The sequence below is a fragment of the Orcinus orca genome, chromosome 12 (assembly GCF_937001465.1).
Source record: "Orcinus orca chromosome 12, mOrcOrc1.1, whole genome shotgun sequence".
Classification (NCBI taxonomy): domain Eukaryota; kingdom Metazoa; phylum Chordata; class Mammalia; order Artiodactyla; family Delphinidae; genus Orcinus; species Orcinus orca.
This window is the reverse complement of record NC_064570.1, coordinates 74,403,060-74,417,741: the sequence shown is the minus strand read 5'-3', so window position 1 is coordinate 74,417,741 and position 14,682 is coordinate 74,403,060. Positions and strand designations below refer to the sequence as shown.

Genomic DNA, 14,682 nt, shown 5'->3' with positions numbered 1-14,682 from the left:
GGATTTTTGTTTTAAGTTTTCTAGCACTGTTTGGCTGATAGCTTTATTTTGAACTGTACAGTTTACACACATTTTCATCTATTATCCTATTTTGGTCTGCAGGCACAAAAGTACATTTTCTAGACTCTGTAATCATGAATGGAATACACTCTTGGTAACCATATACTTTCCCTAATATGAGATCATGATGTAAAAAATTTCCACAAAAATAATAACCTTTATTATATAATAATGCAGCTTATTTCTTGTTGACGCTGCCTCTGCAGACACTGAGGTTTGACCATCCTCTGCTCTCGACTTCCCTCGCCGTTGCTCTACCCACTTCCTGCATACATGGTTCAGGGCTGTTGACATCTCCTAAGTTTATTTTAAAAGTGGAGTTGTTGCTGTTTTTTTTTTTAGTCCTTGTTGTTTGATAGACCTCTTAAGAGGAAGGACGCAGAGACATCTTTGCTCTATCACCATAAAAGCCGAAGTCTTCAGAGCCCTTTGAGTAGAAGAATGTATTCAATGAATAAAAAAGAACGTGATGTGAAATAAAGTTAATTCCTTCCCTTTATTTCCACCTCTTTATGACTTTCTGAATCTCTGTGTATCTTTGCCTTATAGAGTCTATGGAAGTTTTTTCAGGTAGACCGGGAGCTGGCTAGAGGAGTCCATATTGATTAAACTGTGCCAGATAAATGGCTGCTTGAGCAGTGTCAGTCCCATGGCAGTTGTGACAGCAGTGCTGGTGTATTCATTCTGTCTTTATAGTCTGTTCTGGCAGGAGTTTTGAAGACAGTGTCTGCTCTTATCAAGGTCAAATAAATTCGATTTTGACAAAAGCAAAAACATTTGAGGGCAATGAACCATGGCCTCGTGCATCCCACCTGCTTCTGTGCACCTTGCATTGCCCGGCAGTGGTTTATGAGTGGTCGTATCTGGTTGGATAACCTGTGGAAACCTGCCATATTGCAAGTGGCAGGATCCAGTAAGCATGAAGATTCTCCTGTTTCCTGGAATTGGCCGGAAACTTATTACTTTGTTTTAAACTGGATGAGCTAGGCATGTGAGACATACACAGCTGCTAAGCTGCTTGCTAACCAGTGTGGACAACTGCCTTCTCTCTCTCCTTTAGCACATGAAAATCCTGCCTATTGGGAGGAATTCCCCACCGAATGGAAGCTCCCTGGCGTGTCCAATCAGTTCTTCCCACCCCAGATTTGGACACTGAGGAAATGATGCCGAAACACAGCATCAGTTGGAGGTGGCTCAGTGAGTGTCCAGGGGTGATGGGGCCAGGCAGAGCCTGGTGGCTGGACACCGTATGGCTGGTGTCCTAAGGAGGCTGATCCTGGGGTGTGGCCTAGGTGTGTTCTTGGTTCCCCAGACATGGAAGTTCCTCCTGTTTTCTGAACTGGTCCTCCAGGCTTACCGTGGATTCTGTGAGCTCCCCGCTATACATTCTTTTCTTTTTAAGTTGCCAGTGTCTGTTTCAGTTGTTTGTAGGCAAGAACCCTTCTTGGGGCAGACTGGTTGTTCTTGCTGTTTCCCTGAAGCGTCCTACCATAAGCACGATTCTTCTCTGGAAACGGGTTCCTAAAGGTCAACATCCCAACGCCTACAGGCTTTTCTCATTTTAGAAAGCTCAGATCCTCACGTTCAAGGTTGAAACTCTGTTCTCTCTCTCTGTGGAACTGGCATGTGTGGAATGCACTAGAAATAAAAACACACATATCTACACAAAAGGAAAACATTTCCTCCCATTTCTTTTCTCCCTCCCCATTCAGAAGAAAAAAAAAATTGGATTTCTTTATATTTTTTCTTATTTTTTCTTGAAATTTTTTTATTGTGGTAAAAACATACATCATAAAATGTATCATCTTAACCACTATTAAGTGTACGGTTGAGTAATGTTAAGTGTGTTCGCATTGCTGTAAAACAGGCCCCCAGAACTTTTTCACCTTGCAGAGCTGAGACTCTATACCCATTAAATAACTCCTGTTTGTCCCCTCCCCCCACCCCACTCCCCCGATAACCATCGTTCTACTTTCTATGTCTATGAATTTGACTACTTTAGAGACTTCATAAAAGTGAAATCACGTAGTATTTGTCCTTTGTTTTCTTTGTTTTGTTTTTGTTTTTTGGCCACACTGTGAGGCGTTCGGGATCTCAGTTCCCCAACCAGGGATCGAACCCATGCCCCCTGCAGTGGAAGCGCAGAGTCTTAACCACTGGACCGCCAGGGAAGTCCCAGTATTTGTCCTTTGTGCCTGTCTTACTTCTCTTGGCATCATGCCCTCAAGGTGCATCCATCTGGTATGTCTTAGTCCGTTCAGGCTGCTATAACAAAATACCACAGACCGGGTAACTTACCAACAATAGAAATTTATTTCTCAGAGTTAAGTCCAAGATCAGGGTTACACTAGGGTTGGGTTCTGGTGAAGGCTCTCTTCTAGGTTGCAGAGTGCCCACTTCCTGTAGTATCTTCACGTGGTAAAGGGGGCAGGGGAGCTCTCTCAGTCCTCTTTTTCTTTTTGGCTGCGTTGGGTCTTCATTGCTGTGTGCGGGGTTTCTCTAGTTGCAGCGAGCAGGGGCTACTCTTCGTTGTGGTGCACGGGCTTCTTGCGCGGGCTTCTCTTGTTGCCGAGCATGGGCTCTAGGCACGCAGGCTTCAGTAGTTGTGGCTTGCGGGCCCTAGAGCACAGGCTCAGTAGTTGTGGCGCACTGGCTTAGTTGCTTCACAGCATGTGGGATCTTCCTGGACCAGGGATCGAACCTATGTCCCCTGCATTGGCAGGTGGATTCTTAATCACTGCGCCACCAGAGGAGTCCCAGACCTGTTTTATAAAAGGCATTAATCTCATCCATGAGGGCTCTGCTGTCATGACCTACTCCCCTCCCAAAGGTCTTTGGGCATCAGCATTTCAATGTATGAATTTTGGGGGGATACAAACACCTAGCCTATAGCATTGAAGCATGTGACAAGATTTCCTTCCTTTTTAAGATCTCCATCGTATATATATATATATCACATTTTGTTTTTCCACTCATGCATTGATGGACTCTGGGTTGCTTCTACCCCTTGGCTATTATGACTAGTGCTGCTATGAACATGAGTTTGCAAATACCTCTTCAAGATCCTGTTTTCAATTCTTGGGGATATGTACATATTAGTGGGATTGCTGCATCATATGGTAGTTCTACTGTTAATTTTTTGAGGAACTGCTGTACTGTTTTCCATAGTGGTTACACATACATACACATACCCTTGGTATCTGCAGGGGATTAGGGGTTTGGCTCCAGGGCTCTCCACGACTACCAAAATTCACAAATGATCATAGTGTATATACCATTTTGTGCCCTGCTTTGTTCTCCCAACAAAAATAGCTTCCATGTCATTGTAAACTAATTTTTTAGAGGTTGCCTCTTATTTCCCTGGGTGGATTATTAGAACTAACGTCATCATCACCCACCTATGTTGAAGTCCAACTGTCTGCAGTAATTAATAGAACTTTGTTTAGAGTCCATAAGAAAAATAAAGGAAAGTTAAAGTCAAAAATTTTCATTATCCACAGGAGATGTGGTCTGTCTCTAAAGTAGGGATGTTATTTATGTAGGTTCAAGGCAAAGCCCTGAAAGTCACCCCACACCCATTTTCCTCATCTCGATACTCCCTTGGTCACCAAATCCTGTAAGTTTTACCTCCTACATAATTCTGTCTTTGTTTCCCTTGCAAAGCCCAGTTCACACAAGCCTTGCTCTTGACTCTCTCTAATTAACTAGGACTCTGGTTATTCCTCCCCCTCCCCCATGCCCAGCAAACCTGCGTGTCATTACTCCTATTATGACCTTTAGTTCACAGAATGTTTTTTCATGCCTTTGCCTTCCGCTGGTCTCTGAGTTCCTTGTACTGACCCTCAGCAGGCTACGTGGCATATTTATCTTAGTATCTGGTACCTATCAGGAAGCTGGGAACACAGAACATACTTAACAAAAATTGGTTCTAGAAGTGGGTGAATAGCTCCGCGTACTTTCCGCCAAGCAGGTAGCTCACCCGTTCTGTTGGGTCTCGCCTTGTCAAGGTTCTGAACATTTCCATTCCTGTTTAGTAATAAAACTCAAAGCCAGATCTCTCAAAAGCAAGCTTATTGAACCTTCTTCTAAATTTTACAATGAAATCTTTTCGGTACATCACCTCTATTAGAAGCTTGCCTACCCCACAGGTAGAATTTTCTCAGGAAACTTGTGATCTGAATTTGAAAATCTGGATTCCAAGGTTTTCCGTCTAAAAGATCAGTTATCTAATCAAGGAGAATCTTCTCCTTCAGATGTTTTACTATACGTGATCTCATGCGGCATCCTCACAGGTACTAGGAAAGGGTGGTGGGGAAGGGAGATTTCAATTCTCTTTATCGCTAATTGCTGGATGCCCAGAAGCATAGCAACTTAATTAGATATTCTTTGCAGTCTTATCTCTTCTATATAACCCTAGTTTTTATTCTTCTGTCTATAAATGTTTAATCTCCCATTTTCACCTTACTGAGATGTTTGTCTCAGTATTCTACAGTGATGAATCCCTAGGACATGTCTTCATGAAAATTATGGTTTGTGCTCTGAATATTGAAATATTCAATATTTCAGTATTCGTGCAGACAATTTCAGGGCACCCCAATTGCATGTTCAGCAGTGTATCTTAACTAATATCCAAACTGGCGGTTTCCCTTTTGTTAAAATTCTCCTGTTTTCTGAGCCTTACACAGTTTAAGTTAATGAAAAGAAAACAAAACCGTTAAAACACTAAGGCCATGTTAATATCAATGTTAAGACAATAAAGTCTGTTGACGGGAGGGTCCAAAGTGAAAAGTCAGTCTCCCCTAGATTTCCAAGATGTAGCCTCTTTTATGAGTTTCTGCTTTGTGGTTTTAAGTTACCACCACTCTGTGTTTCATAGACTAATAGCTATATTCCTTGATTTTTTTTTTTTTTTTTTTTTTTTTTTTTTTTTTGCAGTACGCGGGCCTCTCACTGTTGTGGCCTCTCTCGTTGCGGAGCGCAGGCTCCAGACGCGCAGGCTCAGTGACCGTGGCTCAAGGGCCCAGCCGCTCCGCAGCATGTGGGATCCTCCCGGACGGGGGCACAGAGCCGTGTCCCCTGCATCGGCAGGCAGACTCTCAACCACTGCGCCACCAGGGAAGCCCTATATTCCTTGATTTTAAATTAGATAGTATTTACTTTTATCTTTGGAAGAGGGTAAACTTGCATTCTTATAGCTTCTCTCATTTCTCCCCCGTTTTGACTTGCACACATGTGCACGCACACACTGCATTGCTAAAGTTTATAACAGTCACATACTCATCTGTAATTATAATAACTATCGTATACTATGTAAATATACCACATTTATATTGTTATAAACATATAAATATTCTCTACAGAACTGCTTAGTTGTGTGAGTGGTCACAGAGGAAGGTGTATAATCCTATTTTACTAAATTCCTATGAGATTTTCTTAATTGATTTTAGCCTTTTCACTTACTCCTCTGAGTATTTCTTAAACTTTTATTGCTGGTTGCTTTTCCTGTGTTTAGCACAAAATTGTTTCCCATCCAATTTCAGTGGGTGCTTGGGTAGATGTATTCACTTGCTCTGCCATCTCGTATCGGAATGGTCAGAAATGTTAAATGTGTTAGGAATTTTAAATCTTCAGCTTTGGACTTACTTGTATTTTTGGTATTTGGCCTAAAAATTGCTGAATGAAGCTGTTTTAGACAGCTACATCTTATAGATCCTACCGGGATTGGAGCTGTCAAATATTTTTTCCTCCTCTATCAAGATTTCACAAAATGGAATATAGCATTAATGGTCCTTAACCACTGAATCAAAAAATTCTGCTCAGAGGCTACCCTCTGGCTTGAAAGAAATTTCAGGAGGAAGGAGTCTCTGCCCATTTGCAGCAGCAGCGGTAGCTCTTGTAGTCTTAGGAGGAATTTTTTTCCTTAATTTCTCCTTTGGGGTAAACCACATTTGCTTTGGCTCATTTAGAAGTGCTTGCTGCCACCGTTTCCTTGCGGGCCACGTGTTGTTTTTGTTCCCTGCAACCTTCTGTTTGGAAAGGCCCTTGGCATGTAGAAATAATATGGGTCTGTCACTTGTTATCTACTTAGCGTGGGAAGCGATGCAGCTTTTCAGAGTGGCTACTGTGGGTTTTCCTCGCTGTTCTCTGAGGGAACGCGAAAAGGGCAAAGAACTTTAAGGCCTTTGTCTCAAATGCTTGTCCAGTCCATAATAGTCTAACCGTAGGAACGGGTAATGTCCTTAAGTAAGCTCTGTGGAAGAATGAGACTACTGTGAGCTCTACCTGTTGTAGATTTTATCATGAGCTTATAAATGTCTCTAACATTGGTTTTCACTTAAACGCAAACAGAAGTGTAGGTAATGGAAGCCTTTTTTTGTTTCCTTTTTCTTTTTAACAGCTATTTAGCTTGCTTTATTCTTCTTAAAATTGTAGCATTTAGATAAATATTCCATTAGTAACAGTGCTCAGTTATGCTGATATCTTTGTAACCCAGAATTTTTTCTTTTCATTTGGCACTAGAAACAAAGTGAATTTTTCAGCCTTTGTTTTAAATGTAGTTAAAAATGTTCCAGCTTCTGAAACTGAATGATTTTTTTTCTTGAATATGCTTTATGTATTTGTACTCTCCTCCAAAGGTGATATTAACTGATCGTTATATTTTATAGTCACAGGAGGTTGACTGTCTTACAGTGTTCAATTTGCAGACATGTATTTGCAAACACTTCAGAGAGAGTGTCTTTGACTATAAGGAATTCAACAAGCCCATTTAGAAACTTTATAGTGAGTTTTTAAAATACAGTGCTTTTAACGTTTGCAGTATAAGCCCTAGTGTGGTTTGTTTCTTTTAAAACATAAGCCTGATAAGTGAAATGAATTTGATAAGGAAGCAGATCTTTCTCTTTTATTGGGGAATGTCTAAGGCCAGAGTATAAGAGAACTTCTATCTTAATAGAAAGTGATTTTAAGATTTCTAATACTATTTACTCATATTATTTCACATCATAGTATTTAGTTTATTACCTCTAAAAGAGGGTATTCAGAACTTCTAGATTTTAAATTATCAATCATCTACTCTTTGCGTCAACATGACAAAGAAGATGATTTAACTTCTTACAATTTGAGATTCATCAGGCCATTCAAAAGCTTTTGTATGTCAGAAAGTAAATTTTTTACATAATTCTTTAAATCAGTAAGTAATAGAGTAGAAATAGGATTTAATCAGATTACATTATTAGCATGAGATTACCTAAAACATGGCATGTCGGTCGTTAATTAGCAGACACAACTCATCCCCCAGTTTGCCTGGTGTGTGTCAGGTACTATTCTCACGTTGACTTTTAAAAATGATTGCTTTTAAAGTTAATTACCAAATTTTATGTTTGTCACTTTGGGAGTTAATTACCTTGGGTGACAATTTCTAAACTGTTGGGAGCATCCAGTTTAATATTCAGTAAGAAGTCCCCCAGCCATGGTGATGTGGCCCTGAGTTAAAGGTTCATAAACTAAAAATAATGGTTATAACTTTTATGACAGAAATACAGTTCAAGAGAATTTTTTATATAAATAAGAAATGTTGCCATTCTGAGATTTCTTAATAGCTGACATTTCTAAATACCTTTGTTGGTGACTAACATTTATGAGAACAGTTTTGGTTCAGTGTGCTTAAATGGATGGCTTACAGATTTTCTCTACACGTATGTATTCTCTGTTTTGTTTTATATGTATGAAGCTCGCTTGTGAAAGTTGACCTTATTTCTAGCTTTGTGACTTGGAGAATTGTAATCATTTTAAGATTAAGGTTTTTAATATAAACACTGCAACCTGAATGATACATATTAAGTCTCGTAACTTGCCTTTTGATCTTTTGCATGCACTGTATTTTCATGTTAGCACTTCCTTTTTTGTTATTTTGTTTTTGTTTCTGTTTTTTTTTTTTTTTGGCCTCGCCGCACGGCATGCAGGATCTTAGTTCCCGCACCAGGATTCGAACCCATGCCCCCTGCATTGGGAGTGTGGAGTCTTAACCACTGGACCATCAGGGAAGTCCCAGCACTTCCGTCTTTAAAGTAAAATTCACACTGCATTTATAGACATTGAGTCAGGCACTGTTTCTCACTTTTTATTTCTTATATTATTAGTTTTTTCATTCTTGCGTTTTCACACTGACATCAGAGATTATTTATCAGGTAGAAACAGGTAAAGCCCTTTCAGAATTCAAGAACAGGGACGACATTTTGTTGACTAGTCCTTAGTTTTTTTCCTCTCACTTTTGCCCTTTCCCTTTCCTATTTGGTTAAACCTGTTTCCTGTTCAGAGAGAGGTAAGCTCTTCAAACAGGTATCACTAGGAACTGGAATACATAGGCTGGACTTCACATCTGGACACAGCTAACAGCCCATTTAAGAGCAACTCCACTGAATGCTCCATTATTTTTTAGAATTCTGGAACTTCAAGGGACTTTGGTCGTATCTGATACAGAAAGGAAGAAGCAGTCTGAGGAGGCTAAAGGAGTTGGTCAAGGTCATAACTCAGCTAGTAGATTGCTGGACATCTCATCTATAGTTGACTGAGTGTATATACCACTCAGTTTCCCAGAAGTGAAGCTGTGACCCAGACAGTGGTTGGTGCAGGTAGAAGTTCAAGACCCCTCTTCTCCCACAAGGAGCAATGAGAAGTCGTGAAGGAAAGGACTTAAGCAGAGGATGATATGATCAAATTTGCCTTTTTAAAGGATCAGTCTGTCCTCACTTGAGCATGATTCGGGGGGCTGTGGGGAGGTAGGGTAGACTGTAGAGGGGTTGGTATGTTGAGGTGCCGTTGCAGATATCTAGCTTGGATTAGGGCAATGAGACTGATGTAGAAAAACAGAGAGGTTGAAGGGATATGTAAGGTAGTTACTGGTTGAGGGAAGAGAGGAGTCCTATGATGCTTGATTTCTGCCTGGTAGAGCCCGTTAGATGGTGGTGCCAGGCTTCTGAGAGGTCCAGCTTGTGGGGTGGAAGGAAAAGCATGAATTGCGATTTAGACCCATTATGTTTAATAGTCTATTATGAACAGTTAGTTGCTTACATGGAACCAGAATTGAGAGGAGAATCAGAGCTGGGGATCTGAGTTTAATTAGAGCCGTGGCTGCGATTGAGATTCCCTAGGGAAAGAATTTAGACCGAGTAGTGGCAGAATATGGTGTAGAGAGAAACAGGTACACCAGTTTTCATATGGTGGATATCTAAAAGGGTGAGATAAGCTGGCTGTAATTTAGCTCTCTTCCTCTTGTTACCGCATTGAATATAAACAACAAACGATCAGATAGAGAAGGTGTGGGTCAAACAGGGTTATTTCTTGAGCCCAGGTCAATGAAATGCTACTCAATTATTTGGAACTGTCTTTGTTACAAAGAATAGTGGTAACAACATTTTCAGTTCATGGGATTTTGCCTAAAATTCTACTCAAATTGAGACATAGTTTTTCTTATTAAAAGTTATACAATTTTCCATAAGTTTCTATGAAACCTGTAATACCTAGAGTCAGTCGGAACCTCCAACTGCCCCATTGAGATCGTCTTCACTCAGTGTCTTATACAATTTCTCAAACTTAACATTTTAAAACTCAACTCCAACCTTACCCTCAAACCTGCTTTTTCTCTGGTCTTTCCCATCAAGTCACAAAGCTCAGAGCTGCTTTAAATTTTTTTCCAAAAAATTTTTAATTGAGGTATAGTTTTTACAATATTATATGTTTCAGGTGTACGACGTAGTGATTCACAATTTTTAAAGGTTATACTCCATTTATAGCTATTATAAAATATTGGCTATATTCCCTGTGCTGTACAATATATCCTTGTAGCTTATTTATTTTATAATACATAGTAGTTTGTACCTCCTCCAAAATATATCTCCAGTCTGTCCTATCCTGTATTTATGACAGTGGCTCTGGTTCAGGCTGCCTCCGTCTCTTACCTGAATTCCCCCAGTGCACTCCTCACCCTTGTCCCTGCTTCTCTTCTTGCTGCCCTCTCTCTGAGCCATTCCCCACGCAGTCAACGCGGAGATTTTCTTAAAGGAAATAGGTCATTCTGCTCCCTTGCTCAGAACCCGTCCGTGATTTCCTTTTGTACTTAAGATAAAATTCAAAATCGTCTTTTTGGTTTACAGAGTCTGGCGCATTGCTGATCCCGGTCACATCTGCCAGCTCCGCTCTTCCCCGGTGCTGTTTCCCGTCTCAGAGGCTCCTATCCCAACCCTTTACTTGGCCAATTCTATTCATTCTTCACATTTCAGCCTAAAATGCCATTTTCCAAGGAGGTATTTGCTGAGCCTCCCCCTTCAGATGTGTTGCTCCTTCTCGGCATGGTCAAGAAAGGCCTCCCTGTGCAGGTGACTGGCCTCAGGGCTGACCCGAAATGACAGCAGGAGTGACCGCTTCAGGATCAGGAGCAGTGCCCGCAAGGCCTGAGGCTGAGATGACCGGGAACTGCAATCAAGCTGCCTTCCAACCACACGAGGCTCAACTTGCGAAAGCACTTGGACAAGAGAGTCTCTACACAGAGTCAAATAATTCAAAGCTTTTTCTTCAGCTGAGGCCTGCTTTGCAAGAAGCAGATCTCCACTCTAAGTCATCCACTCTCGTTTAGATTCCTAAACAGGTTTCACAAGTATTTGTCATGCCATTGACCCAGCTCAGCAGTGGGTTCGTGAGGGCTCAGTGACTCTGATATACAGGGTACCCCATACCTGGTTTCCTCTTGGGCAAGAAGCATCATAGCATACAAAAAGCATTGATTTCAACACCAGTGAAACTTGGGCCCAAATCTCAGCTTTGTTACATACCGGCTGTCAAACTTGGGTACCGTATTTCTTTGCTCTGCGCGAGTCTCTAACCTGGTGGGCGGTAGCTGGGATTAAAGGATGTGCTGATGATCTGGCGCTAAGCACAAAGCAGTTGCCTACAGGTGATTCTCATTGTCTGCCTGTGCTATTTACCCTCTGCCTAAAATTATCCAAGGGATTTCTCTCCAATTTTAAGACTGCTTCACATCGCCTTAGCAACTATGTCCAATAGTATCAACACATGCAAGCTTTTGAAAAGAAAACAACTGATGAACACATTGGCCAGAATTCCTTAATGGCTTCTCTCCTGAAAGAAGGAGGAGAAAAATGATTCTGTGAGGTAAAGATAAATGTTATAGAGAATATAGTTTCCTCTAGTTTTTGTTTGATCTTTTTATTCTCTCTGAAGACAGTCTCAAGGAATGTGGAAAACTTCAAAAGCAGAATAGAAGCGCTCAACTTTGACACACGGAGACCTTTATGGCTTTTCTGTTTACACAGTGATTTTTTTTCTTGTTTTAAGCCCTAGGTAACAAAGCATCAAGAGTGGAATTGGGAGGCAGCCTTTCAGATTGAAATGCTTAAGTAAAACCTTGTCAGAGTGATTCCACACAAAGAAATGTTAGTTTGACACTCGAGGGGGCATGTTCTGATTTGGTTTCTGTCCTCAATGTTTTACATTTTAATCCTGCCACAGACTTTGGATTAAAAAGTTGTTACCTTCATCATCATGCTCAAATGTTGAGGCTCAAACAGAGCAAATCCGGTAGATTTATGTACCTTTTCCCTGGCCTGGATGGAGTAGTGGTACCTTTTTTATTTACATAGAGACTTTGTCAACAGCACCAAATACAATCGTTTGCTTTTGTTTATTTTCTCCTTCTCTTTTTTCTAGGATTATGACAGTTTCTTTGAATCCAAGGAAAGCAACACAGTCTTTTCATTCTTAGGCCTCAAATCACAGTTGGCATCAAAGGTAGGTCAATCTTTTCTTGTTGTAAAATGTATCTTTCTTGAGTTCTTCTTAGGGATTGAGGTTGAAGGAGTGCATATCTAGTCTCCTAAATTTTCAGTTTTTGCTTTCTCAAATACACAGTTAGGACTGCTCAGGGTAAATAAAGACACACAAGGAAGCCAGTTTTTTTTCTTTCCCATTTTCAATTGTTGCTGTATATTAGAGTTTTATCTTTATTTAAACTTCAGTTTATTTATAATTTATATCTCCTTCTTCCAAGAAAAATTTAAGGTAGCAAAAAACAGTAGGTGCTTTTTATTTTAAAGTGCAAGTTCACATTACTTTACATTTTTTGAAATAGAATCAAAGCCATGTGTTTAAGGTCGTCTGCAATTTAAGCCTTTTACATTGGAAGGGACGTGGTTTGCAGTAACAAATGGTCAACCTTGAAAAAAAGGGCAATTCCTAAACTAATCAGAGTGTTTTCGAAGCCACTTTATTGTGTCATATGTCTTTTAGCAAATGTAAAAGGCTCAAACTTTTCTAATATTTAGAGCTATAGATGATATATATTATGGTAACTTTGTGAAGCACGTGGATTCACTTTCAAAATAAAAAATATTATTTCTTTATTAAATAAGGCAGTATTTTGATTGTTATTTCCACTTCAGAAATACTATATTTTTCTGATTATGAAAGTAGCCTAGGCTCATGTAGAAAAATTGGGAAAATGCAAAAAAGTACAAAGGAGAAAATAAAAAGTCACCAGAGAAAACCACATAAACATTTTTGGTGTATTTCCTTGCAATCTTTATATACATAGCAATTGAGGTTTTGACTGTATTTCAAATTGAGACTGAATTCTAAAGCTTCTGTTTGTAACACTGAATTGAAATGAAAGTACATTGCTGGGAACTTTGATATCTGTAAGTAATAGGTCTTTTGAGGCTCCCCAGGATTTGTGCCGTTTCTGGAACACTTGTGGGAGGAAGACAGAGACTATCAATAATAAAAATTATACAACAGCACCTGTAGTTCCTCGCCGACGTGAAATCATGCTTTGTTATACATCAGTAAGTCCACAGATGCTTGTGGGTGGTTTCTGTGCACATGTTTTAAAGAGACAAAACCCACACAGAAAACCCTTAAAGGCGCTTAAAACTATCTTTATAAAGATGGAACATTGCAATACTTAGGAAAATGAAAGTATTTTTGTAACATGTTTCGTGCAAAGACATGTAAACCATCCAGATTTATCTTCAGAGAACTAGAAAAAACTGGGGTGGGAGCAGTCTAACGGATGCATAAATCCAGCGGACACCAGCGTCTGTGCAAAAACCTTTGAAAAATACTGCGTGCTTGCCATCTTTGTTCTCATTTTCCCTGAAGATGTAGGTTCCTTTGAGAGGCTTCGGGCTGACTTTTTTACTCTTTGAAAATACTTATTCTCTTAGAAATTTCTCAGGAAACCTGTGACCTGTAGGGTATGCCTTCTCACATGACTTAACGGTCATGGGATTGGAGTTGGTCTTGATGGCATTGAGGTTTGCTTGATTGCAGGAGACCATTCCACGGTCAGTGAGAGCGCTAGGCACCTCCACCCATTCAGCCCCCCGCTTTCAGGCACCTGAGTCAGTCAGACATGAGCAGGGGCCCACGGAACCAGAGTGGAAGGCCACGGTGCCGGTGTGTGTGCCATCCCCTCTCGTGAGCCATTCAGGGCCTTAAGGGTTAATAGCAACTCATACTTCACCTCCGTAGGAAAGAAGTGCAAATATCTTTAAGAGCGAGTCAGCATTTTCCCCCTTTCTAGTTAGTCATTTTGTACCTTGGTAGTAATTCATTATACAGTCTACCCTCTAAGGCCTAGACGGAGCATTCACGGGTGTGATGTACCAAAAGATGGAGCCCCCTTTCCTGTCTCCTTTCCTACCCTCTCTGCAGTACACACACGAAAGACCAGGCGAGCAGGCCCGCCAGGGGACGTATAAAGACTCCATTAGCATCTAATTGCTCTCACACAGTGAGGGGAGAGAAGGTCCGTAGGAAAAGAACATTCACAGACCCAACTCTAGACCCTGGGCAGTTCTGCAAAGTGGATGGGGCAGAGGAGGGTAGGAGGCCACAGAACAGCGGCCTGCAGGCCACATTGGTTCTGGATGTGTTTGTCCTGCACGGACTCTTTTTTAAAGACTTCAGGTGGGTTGCTGATACTTAAAATACAGATTTCCCACTTTTCTCCAGAATTTGAATTGTTGCAGCCCTGGTGGGGGGGGGGAGGGGGTCCCACATCCTTCTGTGGCCAGCTGGAGCCCACCGTGGTACCTACCGAAAAGAAAAGAAGGCCTTTTCACCAATACTTTTCAGGTAGAAAATCATCAGTTTTCTTATCGTAACAGATTCAAAGCAGAGCCTGAAATGGAAGTTTCTGCTTTCGGATCCCTGCCATTCAGGGGTGATATTGAAAATACGCAACCACCAGTAAACCTTGAGCACTGACCAGCCGGGGAGCAGGTCTCAGAGGCCCACTCCCAGCCGATGCCAGGGGTCAGCCATCCAGTGGCTGGATCATGGTAGCACTTGGGGGAGAGGGGTATCAGCTATTTACCAATAGGTATGGCCATTCCAGTGCCGTTCGTCCCCTCAGGTCACCCTCCGCAGGGCCCCTGAGTAAGGTAACCCCCGGCCACGCCACTCACCCAGGTGTGAGTGGAACAGTACCTCAGACGAGTTTCCTCAGTTGTTGAAAACATGTGGCTTTCTTTCCACTTTTATATTTGGCAGGTCAGGTGGGTGTGACTTAACTCTGGGCTCTGATCCCTGAACCCAGGATTTATTTGC

At 41.2% G+C, this 14,682-nt stretch overlaps 1 protein-coding gene across 1 annotated transcript in view; it reads left to right on the top strand.

The window, feature by feature from the left end:
* SH3BGRL2 (SH3 domain binding glutamate rich protein like 2) overlaps positions 1-14,682 on the top strand; it is a 92,746-nt gene that overhangs the window by 74,653 nt on the left and 3,411 nt on the right. Inside the window, exon 7 of the mRNA XM_049695271.1 lies at positions 11,782-11,862. Within this exon, the coding sequence (XP_049551228.1) occupies positions 11,782-11,862 (81 nt within the window). The remainder of the gene's footprint in view (positions 1-11,781; positions 11,863-14,682) is intronic.